At 37.8% G+C, this 16,406-nt stretch overlaps 1 protein-coding gene across 1 annotated transcript in view; it reads right to left on the bottom strand.

Moving 5' to 3' along the window:
* The window catches only part of ITGA8 (integrin subunit alpha 8), a 120,397-nt gene that overhangs the window by 36,774 nt on the left and 67,217 nt on the right, over window positions 1–16,406 (bottom strand). Inside the window, exons 22-25 of the mRNA XM_074574578.1 lie at window positions 12,162–12,241; window positions 8,972–9,052; window positions 5,177–5,282; window positions 3,140–3,298 (exon numbers count right to left, since the gene is read on the bottom strand). Of these exons, the coding sequence (XP_074430679.1) occupies window positions 3,140–3,298; window positions 5,177–5,282; window positions 8,972–9,052; window positions 12,162–12,241 (426 nt within the window). The remainder of the gene's footprint in view (window positions 1–3,139; window positions 3,299–5,176; window positions 5,283–8,971; window positions 9,053–12,161; window positions 12,242–16,406) is intronic.

The raw sequence follows: 16,406 nt of genomic DNA, 5'->3' as shown, positions 1-16,406 counted from the left end.
AATACAAATGCAGCAGCTCAGCCTCTTGCTCCTCACCACTTCTGAAAAATAGGTAGAAATGGGGTGGAAAAGGTTAATAGAAAAATTCTATTTTCCATTCTAAGTTTCCAAACTTGCTGTTTTGGGTACAAAGTGGAAACATTTTCTATCTTTAGTTCCCTATCACTCGTTTCCTTTTTCTTCCTCTAGATACACTAAATAAATGGGTGGAATCCCAACCCATCTCTGGCTTCCTGGGTGAAACACAAAAATCTAGCCATAATGCATTTGGTATACATCAGTTTTTCTATATTCTTCTAAGTATACATTGTAGTTCTGTCTCTTTAAGCTGAAGACTTGTCTTGTAGCTCTCGTGGTCGTGAGCAATCCCCTTCACTAGAAAAATGTCTCCACTTTCATCCGCTGTACTAAACTCAAACCCCTCCTGGTATGCAAAAGACATATAGCACTTTAAGCATTTGGAACGCAGCTCTCCTCGCAAGATGTTTAACAGGCTACTGGTTAAACCCAAGAAGTGTTGTTTACTCCAGAAGTGTCTGGAATCAGTTATGCTTAATAAATTGGATACCTAGTTTTTGATGGGATAATATGTAGAGCTATGTTCTGCTAAATCTTCTGACTTTGAGCCAAACAAAGCTTTTTCGAAGGGATCTGCCATCACAAACATAGATCTTAAAATAGGCTTTTAGACACTGGCATATCAACACTTTACTGAGGAGGCCGCTACTAGGCTTCCCCTTGTTAGTGTTTCCTCCAAACTCCGAGATCTTCAGCTCTGCTATAAAAGAAGAACCATGTCCATGGGAGGGGAAGCAATCTGGATGGCAAACAATACGTAGGCCATAAAATAATTGTAGACTATATGAATCCTTTTCTCAAGTGGCAACACATGAAAACTCCCATTTCTGGAGTGCATTCCATGCAGAATTCCAGTTGATAGTTTGCCTTTATAGGATATTCCAAATACGTTCTTTGAAAAATTAAAATCATTAACACTTTAAGACAGGTAAAAAATATAAAGGCTTCTAAAACTACTCCCATTTTACAGATTATACAGTCTCATACTATGTTGAACTTAATCATAATATAAAATATAGCATATGATATTAAAAACAAGTATCTTGTTAAATACTCAGTGCAAGGAAATAGCCCCTGGCAACAAAACATGCTGAGGACTGAGTGGTTGAGAAGCAGCTCTGCAGAAGAAGACCTGGCTTAAGCTGCACAAGAGTCAGCAGTGAGCCCTGTCAGCAGCAAGGGCCATCAGCATCCCGGGCTGTACGAACAGGAGCAAAGGCAACACATTGAGAAAGTGATTACTCCCCTCTGCTCAGCACTTATTAAACCACATGTAGATACAGCATCCATTTTTGGAGCCTCAGCAGAAGACAGAGATCAATATACTGGAACAAGTTCAGCAGAGAGCCCCCAGGGATGCTCAGGGCTGGAGCACTTGTCCTGCAGGGACAGGTTGAGGGACCAAAGAAAGCTTTGCAGGGACCAAAGCTGTTGAAGGCAGAAGGTTATGACAAAAATGAAGCCAGGCTCTTCACAGAGGTGCATGGTGGCACTGGGCATAAGCTGAAACAAGAGAGGTTCAGACTGGATGTAGGGAAAAACCTTTTCCCTGTAAACAATAAAGAAGCAGCAGAATTTGCCCAGAGATTTTATGGTGTCTGGTTTTGGATTTTTTTAAGACCAGACTGGATAAAACCCTGAACAACCTAGTCTGATCTCACAGCTGATCCTACTTGAGCAGGATGTTGGATCGACACCAGCAGAAGGAGGGAGGTGATTGTCCCCCTGTACTCAGCACTGGTGAGGCCACACCTTGAGTATTGTGTCCAGTTCTGGGCACCTCAATACGAGAGATATCGAGGTGCTGGAGCAAGTGCAGAGGAGGGCAACGAAGCTGGTGAAGGGCCTGGAGAATAAATCTTATGAGGAGAGATTGAAGGAGCTGGGACTGTTTAGTTTGAGGAAGAGGAGGCTGAGGGGAGACCTCATCGCTCTCTACAACTACTTGAAAGGACACTGTAGAGAGGTTGGTGCTGGTCTCTTCTCACAGGTACTTAGCGATAGAACAAGAGGGAATGGGTTCAAGCTGCAGCAGGGTAGGTTTAGGCTGGACATTAGGAAAAAATTCTTCACAGAAAGAGTGGTCAGACACTGGAATAGGCTGCCCAGGGAGGTGGTGGAGTCACCATCCCTGGATGTGTTTAAGACTCGTTTAGATGTGGTGTTAAGGGATATGGTGTAGGGGAGAACTTTGTAGAGTGGGGTTGATGGTTGGACTCGATGATTCCAAGGGTCTTTTCCAACCTAAATGATTCTATGATTCTATGATTCTATGATCAAAGTACTCCTGAGTCTCTTCCAACCTGAATTAGTCTCCAGTCTTAAAAAAAAACAATCACCATACAAATTAGCTGTAAATTATTTGCATTGGAATAAAAAAACTAAAATTGCATCACACCCTTTAAAAATACTGAATGCTGCAATACCTGGTGGCTGCCTCCTGTCTATTAAATAAAACAGCTCTGAGAAGTTCATGTCTCACAATGTAATGATACGGCATTATTTTGCTAGAAAGGTTTTTCCCCACTGCTAACAGGTAAGACCTTTTGATAAACAAACCAGTGCTAGGTTGTATCCGACTCAACTGAAGAGCTCTGTGCATCCCTTGACATAACAAAGGTTTACATCACCTTTGGGAGTTCATCTGCTAACGCTGCTGTACAGATGACTTTCTGAATTAATGTACTCCTTAGGACACAAGAATTTTCAGTCCCTTGAGGACTGAAAAATTTTGTGCCATCTATTCAGAGCCATGTTAAAAATGACCCTCAAGGAAAACGCTGCACATTTCCATTTAAAAAATTATCTTGTATCTTATGCTGCAATACTGAATCAAAATACAAGTCTCTTCTGATAAGAAAAGTACAGAAAACAAATAACCATGCAACACAACTGTCACACTAGAAACATTATAGACTACCTACATCTTGCTATTTACCCAGGAAAATGATCTGAGGGTCACTGTGAAAAAATTCCCAAAAGCTCCATCCCATTGTGAAGCGTAGGCAGACAAAATCAAGCAAAATGCAGACAGGGATGGAAATAAAAGGGGCTGACTTACCTTGATTTGCATTGCATTAATAGGAGAGCTCGTTTGACAGTGCAATGGTCCATGTGTCTGAATATGAAGAATATAAAGAAGAAATTCTTCTCGACTGGACACAGGCCAACCGACATGGAGAACTGTATTATTGACAGCACTCGGTCCTATATTGTGCAGCTGTCAAACAAATATCATAAGTACTTTCCAAAGCAGTAAAAACCAACAAAAAACACGGCACCCACTACTTAGACGTTTTCAAATTCTCAGTGTCCACAGCCCTGAAGTACTTTGGGAAAGATGTACAGATTACTAACATCATTTTATTGATGGAGAATCTGTGGCAGGTGGGGGAAAAGGACCTCTACATGTTAGTCACAAAGACAGTGGCAAATCTGGGAGAGCAACCTTTTTGTCTGACTTTGTATTCAAGAAATGCATCACCTTTCCCATTTTTTCCTATATATGAAAGAGCTGACATATTACCTAAAAACGTATAAAAAACCCAAACCAAAACACACCAGCAAAATACACTATACAAATATATACAATGAACCTTAACAGAACATACTTGAAAATAGTAGCTGAAACTTCAGGACACAAAAGAATCACATTTCAGGGTGTAGGAATAGAAGGTATGGCAGAGCTTAAACTTGTTCTTGTGGTTAAGAACTATATTTTCAACACCTCCCAGTTAAAATTTCCCCAAAAGAAAAAACAGAACTAGTTTTTCTAAAGTAACATCCCAGGACATTATTCTTTTCTGGGAAAATGAGTAAAGATAGGAATAATAGTTATTTTTTAAAAAATCTGTGCTATTAAAATAGTTTTATTATATCAGTTTACAATTTGAAAATATTTGATGACCACAGTAAGTTTGGATATGTGTTAACACCGAGCATGAGAGCTGAAGAAGCAGAACAACATCGAGCTTCACTCGAAGTTTCTAGAGATGTAAGAACTTCCTCTTTTAAAATGTGTAGAATTCTGGTGACTGATGACCTTTATTTAGAACCAGATAAAACCCACTTTCAATCTTACATCTTCAGTAAAGGGTTTTTGGGTAGGTGTTTGGGCTTATTTATGCTTTGCTGATATCAATAAACCATGAAAGCATTTTCTTTAATCACTGTAACTATTTCAATGCATTTGAAGTCACATACGTAGTTTCACAAACAGCCCAAATGCTTGAAACAGGAAGATTTGTTAGATATTTTTCAGTTTAGAGAAATGTGTTAAGATGAGTAATTAATGAATAATATTTTTTATTTTACTGTCTGGTTTATTACAGTTTACTAGTAGTCATGCAAACTGTAATCTTACACTGCTGATTAAGCTCAGTTGCTTATATTTTCTTGAGTGTTAGTTTGTGAATTATAACCATATGTGAAGTACTGCGTTTTACACCCTAGAATAAAGGTCATGCATCAGATTCCAAAGGTGGCCTGTATTCCATGTAGTTCACTCAATGCACTTTTTTCTAACCTGAACTCCTCTCTTTTAATTGAAGAATCATCAATAGAAAAAAAACCCAACAACAATACAAGGTAGAAATATGCATACTTGAAATGTATATGTAATACATACAGAAATATGTATACTTGTTGTTATTTTCAACAGAACTATTTCTGACCAATGAGTTAACAAGTTACGTGTATGTCTACAGTTTTTTTCAATTAGCTAAATGTTAAAGGAAACATATTTTTTCCTGTGCACAATACTCACAGCTTTAATGAGAAACCAGTCAAATCACTGAAAATATGTGCCATTGATTGTAATGAGCTATTAAGCACTGTTTTTAATTCTAGTCAAACAACCAAAATGTTTATAGATCCCTTAAATATCAAAGACAGACTCCTAGCATAAACTAATATCTCCTCCACCAACATGAACAGATACCGGGGCTACGAATTCCCAGATTAAATTTGGGTCATGTGCTAAAGTCGGAATATTTACATTTGTGGCTTTATCTAGTTGCAGATAAAGACAATAAACCAAATTCATCAGGATTTCAATGGGAGCAGCATAAGGTTCTGTAGCAACTTATATCATTTTTACCTCATAGATGTGTTCTACTAAAGGACCAATTTCTTCTTCTTTTGTAGGTTCATCTTTGGGTTCCCAGTTGTGAAGTGGCAAAATAATTGTTGGGGGGTGAGACACTCTGTAATATATAAAACAGGTTAAAATAGTAACTGTTACCAGTGATCGGCTGCATTAACTGTAGAAAAAAATTAAGACCACTATAGAAACCTGAGCCCTTAAGGGCATTTTATTTGGGCACATTCATCAGAATTAGGTAAGGTGAACACACATGAAGAAAACAGTGACTTAATATTTGACATCTTTATTACTGTCTGCTATTTTACTTTTCCTTCCCTTCTCTGTCTAACCTCAAGAAAGGACTAAGTCGTCTTCTGTTAATGTTTCTATTTTAATCACCAGCATTTTATTTCACATAAAACCTGGAAGTTTCTTGGAGGGGTCCCATTCAGATGCCAACTTTAACCTTATTCAGTTGTTGAGAAGTTGGGAAATCATATCCCGAGCATTCCTTTTAGCATGGTAGGTGAGTTCTGGCACAGACATCTGTCATCTGCTGGTACTGAAAGTAGCTCTTGGTGCTAAAATGGTAAATATCACCCTTTCTTTACAAGGGTCAACTCTTACTCAGTTTTGCTGGTTTCCAGAATCTTTAGCTTAAAGAGAAGCCATAAAATTTCAATGCTTGTTCTGCCAAAGCTGGAATTTTGTTGATAGAAAAGTGTTAAAAAAGAATTGCTAATGAGTTTTTTTCAGAATATAATATTTGACTAAAACAGTGGACTTCTAGCCACCGATGTTAATTTACTTTTCCTTGAGTCTAAACACAGAAAGCACCACTGCAGATAGTCCCTTGAAGAAGAGAACTGAAGACTGGATGTTTTTGTTGCAAATGCTGACATCTTAAAATACTTTAGGAAGAAACAAACTGTTCTTGCTTCCAGTTCTTATGTGAATGAAATGTCTGATAGAAACTTTTCTACAGCATACACCTTCTCAAAGCAGCAAGGAATCCCAAAGAAGAACAATATAATACCATCCAGCTAAAGTACAACTCTTCATGAAATTTAGGGCATCCTGGAGTAGCCTGCTAACTTTAATACTTCCCCAGCCTTCAAAAGGCCAGCAGTTTGTATTCACAAGTATGCCAGAGGACAAATTTACAAGCCAAATTAAATAATAAAGGAAATGAAACATATTCATTACAAAGTCATTTCAGATGAGGTACTTAGCCTAACTTGTTATTTGTCACAAATGGTCTTGTTTCCAATAAGAATTTTAATTATTAAGTGTTGGAGAATATGAACTTTCCTGTGTTTTTACAAAAGCCAAGACATAGAGACCCTTAACCTACCGCAAAAATCTGCAAACCAGAAACTGTACATAGAAAAAAAGAAGCAGGCATGAGGCTTCAAAAACTATTACACTCCCTGTGCAGTGTTTTTCTTATCCACAGAATTACAAAGTGAAAAGTGTAAATGTAGACATTCAATTAAAATTATTATAAGGTATATAAGAACATCTATTTTAACAGATTTTACCATTATTTTGTGGACTTCTGCTATTGACATGAAAGTAGCAAAATCAGGTAAAATTAAACAGAAATCCTCTCTTTTGACTATTTTATTTTGCATTTAACTGAGAATATTTTTAACATTTGTGTGATTTATTAGATGAGGATTTTTCCTAGGTGACGCCTTTAGGTGTCACTTTTAGGTGACAATGATCAGTCAAACAAGAGCACTGAAAAATCAGATAAAGGAAGTAAAGGAAAATGCTTATGTGGGATATACAATAAGAATTCTGTCAGCTGCAAATCCTCCCAGTCCAAATTACTTCCTTCCCAAATCCCTTATTCCTCTAGTGCTCTTTCAGCAGTGGGAAATACGTTACAACTAAAAACTCTTACGTTTTACAGAAAACAGGGTAAGCAGAATAATCAGATCTTAGTTATCAGAGCAACTGCTCATTAAATGAACTATCTAAGGAATTATCCTAAATTTCTTTTGAATAGGATATTGAAGAAGATCCCTTCCTTTCTCATAGAGGCAGTATTAGCATGGGTCCATGTAAGCATATGCACAATTTGGTAACTACTTACTTTTCCTCAGTAAAATGTACAGGGATTCCAGTCCTACTTCATGCAACTTTGTGTAGAGAAGTAGGGAAACCAATGCAAGATATTTTCCAGTCCAAATGTGGACACAATCTCTCTTTTATTTTGATCTATGAAATTGCGAGCAAATAGTTCCCTTGGAGCTGTATGCTTTAGCACCTCTGAGTAATTAACAAAATCTGTCAACAAAGCTTTTGGGAATTTTCCTTTGTACATGCATGCTATAGCTAATAAGAAACTAAAAGACTTAAGAGGAAAGGAACTGGAAGTCATTCAATTAAGCAATTCCTCTGTGTTTAATGACCTGTTTCTTAGCACTGCAGGCAGCATTTCAAGCCATTTTTTCCACTTGTGGGCATGCTCTTTTTAAGAACCGAGGATGTTCTGGTCATTTCTTGGTGTCCTGTTACAGACAGAACTTTTCATTAAAAAGAACACAACGGAGGCAAAAGGTTTCCAAACAGTTTGCAAAGAATACAAAAAGTTTGGAAGATTTTCCTTTGAAAGTGATGAGCAATGTCACTGAAAAAAACTGAAAAAACCTTACTGAGAAGTCTTGTGTATGTATCCATAATAATGTCTTTGATGCACTGAAACTCCAGCCAATCCTTAACCTGGGTCTCCACCCATAGCAACACCTAGCAATTGCTGTCTCCCAACATTTTCTCACACATCTGCAGACCACCAACTAACCCCTTGATTCTTAATTTGTCAGCCTCTACTTTTCTTTCTGTGTTACCTTTCCTCTCATTTTGTATTTTTCACCTCTCTTCCTATACAGCCCATTTCCCTAGGTCACCACTAACTACAGAAAATGAAATAATACTCTAATTTCTGTTCTTGTTAAATATGTTGTCTTTTGACAGCTCCATTTCAAGCTGTAGTTTGAGAAGAGGAGATGTAGGAAATCTGAGATCTCAGACAAAATGCATTTGGGGCAATTATTTGCTTTAAAAGAACATCCTGCCGACTTCCTCCAGGATGCCAGGGTAGGAGTCTCATTCTAAGATTTTACAGGGTAGTCTGAGATTCTTATCACCTAATTGCATTTTATAGTTTAGAAACCAAGCTATTATGTGAGGACAGAAATAGAAATAATCATCATTGATCATACCCTGCGGTGGTACAGGCACCTGCTTCAGCCAGAAATGTAAGAAGCCTACAGTAGTAGTTGGTTGACCTCTTGTCATAGGTCATTCCTTATTCATCCTCTCTCCAAAGGCCTCACTCTGCTCTCTATTAGTATATGCCTTGCCATAATGTGTTTCATCATTCCAATCATAAAAGCAGCAGATTTTGCTTTGGTATTCAGAATTAAGTGCCTAAGTGGTTGCACAAGGCACTTTGTACTAGTAACATCCATACACAATTTGAATGCCCAAATAAAATATTGTCTCTGACTGGTGTTACTACAATGTGGGGTTGTACAGTGTGCTGCATTGTCACAGACACTCAGTAGGTTTACTGGAGTCCACGGGGGCAGTCCTGGCCTACATGACCTGGTAAGTTCTTAGTAGCTCCATCCTGCAAGACTAGCGGGGGCGAGACTCCCTGGGAGTTCTCAGGTGTTCTCAGTGGATAAGGCGTTTGGGAATATAATATGTCAAGAGATTCACTACATGGGATTACTATACGTGGAAAGATTCAATACAAAAAATAGTTATCATTATGAATTGAAATGGCTGAATACTTACCCTCTGATCTGTACTTGAGCCACAGCACTGATGTTGATACGGAGGTTAACTAAGTTGCTGGTGGGATTAATCTTGTTTGAACTGGAAAAGAAGTGTACAAGGGTTAAAAAAGGTTACTAGCAGAACTCTAGATTATTATAGATACAGCACTGAATACCACAAGGCCTAAAATTAGGAAGTGATGCCATTGGACATATTACACCATGGGCTCGCTATTGCCACTTTTCAGCCTTGTTAGGACATTGTTATTTAAATTTGGTATTATTTGAGCTCATCACATGTTTAATAACATAATCAACTCAAGCTTAGTTACAAGAGTCTTATGTGTGAATATGATGATACAAATTTATTTAGCTCAGAATATCATGTAAATTCCCTTGATAGTCTTGGCTATCTGTATGGATAGGAGTATCTTAATAGAATACAAGGGTGTTTCATGCATTGGAGGAAGGCAGTGTTAATGAACAAGATAGGCTTTGTTATAATAAAATCTGCTTTTGTGTTATAATAAAATCTGTAATAAAATCTCCAAACTTGTGACTTCTCATGACAGAGTCTCTCAAGAAAAATCACCAAAATAAACTTTTTCTTTACCTTTCTAATTTTTTCCCCTCCCTTATCCAGAGGGTGTTTACACCCTTAATCCCACTTAGCAGTGAAAACAGATCCCCATGTTTAAAGCCTAGTGATCTCACTCGTTTTATCAAAAATCCTTAGTAGCAAAGGTAGTTTCTCTTACTTCAAAAGGCCATAGCCCTTACATGTCCAAAAAGGTTTGCAGGTTCAAATTCATGAAGATAGATAGTGAAAATAAATAATTACAGACTTAGAATTTATTTAGTTATGGGATTAATGGTACTAAGTTTGGAGTTTTTTTTCAAGCAAGTGTGGAAGTACTTCCTTGCTTCGTGGAGACTAAGTTTCTATTGCTGTCCCAGTTTACCGTTATCACATCTGGGTAGCATCAGTCAAATGGAAACATTCAGAGGAGGCCAGCATTCCCAGCAACTGACTCTTGAGGAGTAAAGGGCAATACTGCTTTGATCCAGGCTTTCTGGTTGCAGATTGCTAAAATTAGGAGCAGCTCTAATTTGTTTGTAAACTAATGCAGATTCCCCTCAAACATCATTTTAACTTTTGATGTAATCCTCTATAGCCATTGCTTTGAGTACAAAAGTACAACAATTGGTTAAAGTATAAAAATTACTATACCATTAATTTGTTAGAATAAGCTTTTCGCCAATTTGTATAACGGTACTACTTTCCACAGAGTTAAAATAAAGATTTTTTGATCATATATATTTAGTATTCAAATCTCATTTGTGCTTTCTGGTACTCTCTAAAGAAGAAAATAGTTTATATATAAGTCCCAGGACATCTCCCTCTCTAAGGGGTATGTAATTGCCTAGCAAAATCCACATCAGAAAAGGAATCAGATTTCAAGACGCTACTCAGACTCTTGCTTATTTCCTATAAGTAATGAACTTCAGTCTTGCAAACCAAAATATTTATTTTCCACTTGATGTTTTTGAGTAAATCAAAGGTCTCTCTTTTGAATATCTCAGAGCAGGACACAAATTCAGGACATCAATTTTCTGCTTCCCTGTCCTTCCATTTAGGTAATTTCCTCTTTCTGCCTTATGGATTTCTGTTTCCTTTTTCTTTAAGATTGTTTTACCTGTTCATTAAGGACATAGAAATGTACAAACTTTAGTGCTGCTTGGGAAGGAATGTACGAAGCAGTGAGTTTTAACTGTAGAGTACATTCCCTATGCAAGAAGTTTAACTTTTTTTTTCTTTTTTTTTTTTTTTTTAAATAGTTGGGTGCTCTTCAGCATTTTGATATCAGTTTGAGGAAACTGTCCGTGTTGGTAGCCCAACAGATTTCCTCCATTTACATTTTCGCGAGTCACACTCGTGGAGCAACATGAGATGTTGCTGTCTCCTGAAGTTCAGACTTATTCCTCAGTAAAGCCTTGTCACTTTTTCTATGAAAGTGACCTACCCTCAACTCTTATTACCTAGAAAGATCTAGCTACCCAAAAAGCTCTGAACCTCCCCAGTTTCACAGCATGAAAAGGGTAGTGGTGAGAGCCTCTGATACCCATTTCAAACTGTATTGCTTGCATTAATGACCTGACAGTGAACAGTGGGTATGGACAGGGGACCCACAAATTAGACGTTCTATCTTGTATCTCTCTCTGGAGGAGCCCATGCCCAGGTCTGCATGGCCTCCAGCTCACCAGCAAGACTCCTGGGAGAGGGCTGAGGCCTGACCTGGCACCTCATTGTCTTCTGTGGTGTTGCTGTGCCCTTCCCGAGTTTCTGCATGTCCTTTCCTTCAAGGCTTACATTCTGGAAACATGACTTAAGCATTTTAAACGTCTCAGTTATTTACCATAGTGAACATGATCAAGGCCCTCATTAAAGGCCAGACATTAGCAATTAAGTCTCTGTGTGTGGGGTAGAGAGGGCCCCATCAGGAACTCCAGCATGTATTTAATGAGGACAGATGGAGCAGAAGCCCTGCCACCTACCGAAAACATCCCAGGTTTGCTCTTGCTATTACCCTAACCCAGCCCGTCCTACACTTTTTCATCCCTGTGGAGGAAGCGCTGCTCAGCATAAACCAGAAGATTCTCCAGCAGTAATATTTCAGCCCCACAAATGTGGAAGAAACTAATGGAAAAATGACAAAGGTTCACCTGCATCAAACTGGAACAATTTTCTCTCTTCATGCCAGTAAATCTGTTGAGCAGATTTTAACTGCTCTCCTTCTATTTTTTTAAATACTCATGAAGAAGTGGCACATCTTTTTTTTTTTTTCAGAGCATGATATGTTTTTAAATGCAGAACTTTATTACAAAGTGATCACTGTTCATTAATCCTGAAGTGGAGAAAGAAGTGCAAATTTGGCAAATCTGTAGGAGGTCCTTGGACCACTAAACAAAATCAGTTACCCTGAATTTTAACATAGTGAAATTCTCAGAATAACTCTAAAACTAATTTTGCTAAAAGCTAACAAGGTTCCAACTCCACAAATCTTCCTGAAGAAAGCTTCCATAGGAAAGCCCATGAAATAAATACTGACATTGAAGAGTTAGAGTGATCTTCTTATATATTAAAGTTCAGATATCAACAGGAATTCAGAATTTAAATAACCAACCATACTCTTGATAAAACATCTAACCTTTTTACTTGCAGCTCAAAATTGATGCTGAAATCTGCATTTTCAAAATGCTGAACAGAAAATCGAATGCCTGTAGAGAACTGTGAAAGAAACAAAACGACAAGTTATTAAAAATGGTTTGATCTTTCCATATCAAGAAAGCAGCACTGTTCAACACTGCATTTCACAGACTTGTGTAGATACTGTTATTTTTTAAAATTAGTATGAAATAATATAATTTAGTTGTTTTTAGGAAAAAATACCATCCTGACTGTGTATGTCACCAGATGGGAAAATTGGCTGGACAGAGGAAAGATCAAGAGAAACAGAGAAGCATACTCCCAAGAACACAGCGGTGGGTCCTTCTTCATCCAGACAGTCTTTGCTTTACTTTGCCAAGCCAAAAGAAAATAATAGCTGTCTGGCACCTCTCATCCCTGTCTCCATCCCTGTATGCCTTTGTCCAGGTCTCCCATCTCCTCCCATTGTCTCTGTAACTGTGCATGAGCTGCATGCTTTAGGTGTTGCGGGGCTGACTGATCACCTGTTTTTCTTCTAGCAGCTCAATTAGCAGCAGTTTGATGTTTTAGTTTGATTTGGTTTGATTTTTTTTCATTGCAGCTTCTAGGAGCCGTAGTTCAGTTAAGACAAATACAACTTCAAAGTTACATTTGTAGTTCAGTTTGCCACAACTCCCAGCATGTGAGCACAGAAGACAGAGGGCAAAACACACAATTCCCCAAACTGAAGGAGATAAAGGTTTCCAGCGGTGCTCCCTTGTGTTTATGCAGACCTGGCTTCCTACATGTGATCATTGCAAGGCCAACTAAAGAAGGAATACACAACAGCATATGGTGGGGTCTCTGTAACCCTCTTGTCGGACACTTACAGCCCCAGTATGCAAGTGGCAGGGAGCAGGGGGAGATGCCATCTGCCCATCACATTAAATTAATAAAATGGTACTGCAATATTTAAATTAATGTTTTTAATTTCCTCATTTCAACTGCACGTGTTTTGAATCTGGTAGTTCTTGAAGTGCGGATTTTGCATTGAGACTGACAGCAGAGTCTACAGCCTGTAATCTTGTACCACTTCTCACTCCCCTCTGCCTCCCCTATTGCCTGATGGTAGAATTTCCTGCTAGATAACTGCCACACTGTGATTTCATTTTTTAAAAAAGGATGGTTACACATAGCCATATTCTCCATATGGAGAAACAATCTTCCTGAGAAATTAATCAAAAGGCTTTAGGAAATGAGGACATAATTCCTTCACCTCTGCCAATATCTGACTAGATTACAGAGGGAAAAAAAAGTAAAAGAAAAAGAGTTGTCTGCTTGGCACACTTTTCTCAACATACTTGGGGTAGCATTGTCAGCAACAGGACAGGACACAGCAATGTAGAGTTTTATGTTCGGGACCCGATTCAACATCACTGAAGAGGAGGCATTTTCCTCTGCAGGTGTTATTTCAGATGTTTAAGCAATTCCTTTTTCCCAAGGATTATTTTTTTTTAAATCTTCTTTCAGTTCTCCTTCTTCCTCACTTGCATCACTGAATCTTAATCCATCTTCAGAACAAGACTTAGCTAACATGTTTCAATTACTTCTTTCAGTTGTCCTATGCTGAAAGCAATATTGCCATCATAAAAGAAATGGCAAGTTCAAATATTTGAATTCAGAACATTTTAATGTCATCATTATAGTTACTTTTGGGAGTAAAATCTTTAAGGTTAAAAGATAATGCTCATTAAATTAAACAGAAGCTGAATATTTGACTTGGAATGGAGATGCAAGCTATTTTTTGGAGATGATTTCAACAATTGTATTGATATTTCATTCACCTTTAAAAATATAACATGATTTTTTTAATCTCCGAGACAAAAAATTCCAAATATTCAATTCAGCATTCCTCTTACTCTTTTTACTGATCATGTCTATATAAATTTGTTTCCACTTAAAGCAGAAAAAAAGATTTGATGAACCAAAGATAAACTTTTCTTCAGATAGAGCAGAGATGAATTGCAGTTTTGATGATCTATTATACTCCTGAGGCTCAATCCCTTATTTAATACTGAAACACACTCCTACTGCATGAGCCTAATAAGCTGCAGATGTTGTCTCTGTGTGGTTGTGTGACTTTGTTAATGTCAATTAGCCCTTGACACTGCTACTAATAATGGGGCAAAGATGTTCACATGCCCTTGCTGAAAACCCACTGAGGCCAAAGGAGTTGAATTTGCCTGAGCTTGTAACTTAGCAATTGCTCAGCCTCCTTATTTTTGTAGGACATTCATTTTATCAGAACAGTTTAATTTTATTTAGAAATTTCCAAGCCAAGTTAGTTTCATTAAAATTGCCTTATTTTCCACGCTAGTAACCTCACGTACCTTTGAAAAACACGACATTTCTTCTACTACTGGTAAGCCTTAATCTGTTATTATGTTAGACAGGATCTAGGAGTATGCTGGGAGACAGAGGGCTAACTTTTTTTGAAGTGTCTTACAGTGCATATGAAAGTTAAGCCTCTGCGCTCTTGAAGAATCAGTTTAGTATATACCAAGAAATAGGTGAGATCTTCCAAGCCTCCCAGTCTTCTAACCTTATTTCTATTCATTTTGATTAACTTCCAAATTTTACAAGAATTTATAATAAAACGTACATCTCACTTGCTAAGTCTACTGAACAAGCACTAGGAAGCTTGTCAGTCTGATCCATTTCAGTGTCATGAATAAGTACTTTGAGCACTCTGCCAGTGAGATGGTATCACATTTAGTTTGCATTCTGGACCATATGGTTTTGTGATTTTCCTTCCCATTTCTTTTATCTTCTTTTTCATCTCTTCATCTTTTTTTAACCACAAAGATATTACTGAAAAGGTTAAGTAATTTTTGTGTCCAGTAAATGATTTTAAGGTCATAGATTTTCAAAATGTCAGATATACCAATTTTGATGACAATAATGCATTTTGAACATGCGAAATGTCAGACAACTCTGTAGCCTGCTGCAGTAATATCCCATGGCTTATATCACAAAATCCTGACACAACCCTCATACTCAGAAGTTGATTTTAAAGAGTTCAAGAATTCTAGGATTTCAGGGTGCTGAAAAGTCACCACAGTGACTCAATAGTTAAGAGTTTTAGGAATGTTTGATTTTGACCTAATCCTCCCTTCCCACTCCCTCACAACTTCCACAGAGAGTCCCTTTCTGACCGAATATTTTGAGAATAACTGATCTCCTGCCAGAGCAGAATTGTTTTGCAAAACTGGAAATGGATCAGAGCAGCCTTTCATGATTTATGCAATTTGTACAAAGGGTTGGTATTTTGCTGTTGGAAGTACATTTGCCATCATAAATACGTTTGGACTGAAAAAGCTCAAGTCCTTTCACCTTTACTAAGCTTCCAGGACAGCTGGTTTCAAAGACAAAGTTAGGCTTTAAGCTTTCACTCACTATAATCAAACACTTTTGCCATCTGGCTTTGTAATGCTCTATCTTCATATGCCTTAATTTTCAAGCGTTGAATTCTTTTGTTATAAACCAGAATATCCTTAAACACGTTATGAGCCCTGCTCTTTTATTCTGCTACTTCTAAGTTTCTCTTTATGAAATATTTTGCTTAGGAATATTTGCTAACAATGCATTTCTTGCAGCCCTAGAGCTGATTCTGAAGAAAACCAGGATTAGTTAGGCTGTGAGAATTGATGAGGAGACAGGTGAGAGTAGTACTGCTTTAGTGGCCACCAAATAGCATTCCTGATGTCTTCACACTGCTAGCATTTTGGGTCAAGGATGATGTGGAAACAGAGCTTTGGATTGAAAGGGTGGAGCGTGAGGGGCTGTAGTCTAATACCTCTATGCTCAAACCTTTCCATTGCTTATGTTTATGACAATATGCAAACCACAAAGATTTGTTCCTAGATTGGTATACAATCTTAGTGACTCCTGTGTTTAGTCTTCCTTTTCTCTTCAAAACCCATGGGGTTTTATGCTCTCTTTCCTCCCCTCACCCCACACTACATCCCAATCATCCGCAAGATTTTTGTCCACTTTTGTCTATGTATTGACAGTTGGCTTCTGCAATGAAACTAACGAGGAAACCACTCAGCAGATATCTAAATTTGCTGGTTTTCTGGTACAAGAAATTATCTACCTTGACTTGAGATTTATCTAGTGCTTCAGCCCATCATTGCCTCCCATCCTCCCATTATGAAAACTCCATTCCTCAGAAATGTTTTCAATTACTCTTACTTTTTAGGAATTT

This window comes from Larus michahellis, chromosome 2 (genome assembly GCF_964199755.1).
Source record: "Larus michahellis chromosome 2, bLarMic1.1, whole genome shotgun sequence".
NCBI lineage: Eukaryota > Metazoa > Chordata > Aves > Charadriiformes > Laridae > Larus > Larus michahellis.
The sequence above is the reverse complement of the archived record's forward strand: the minus strand, read 5'-3'. Positions and strand labels throughout refer to the sequence as shown.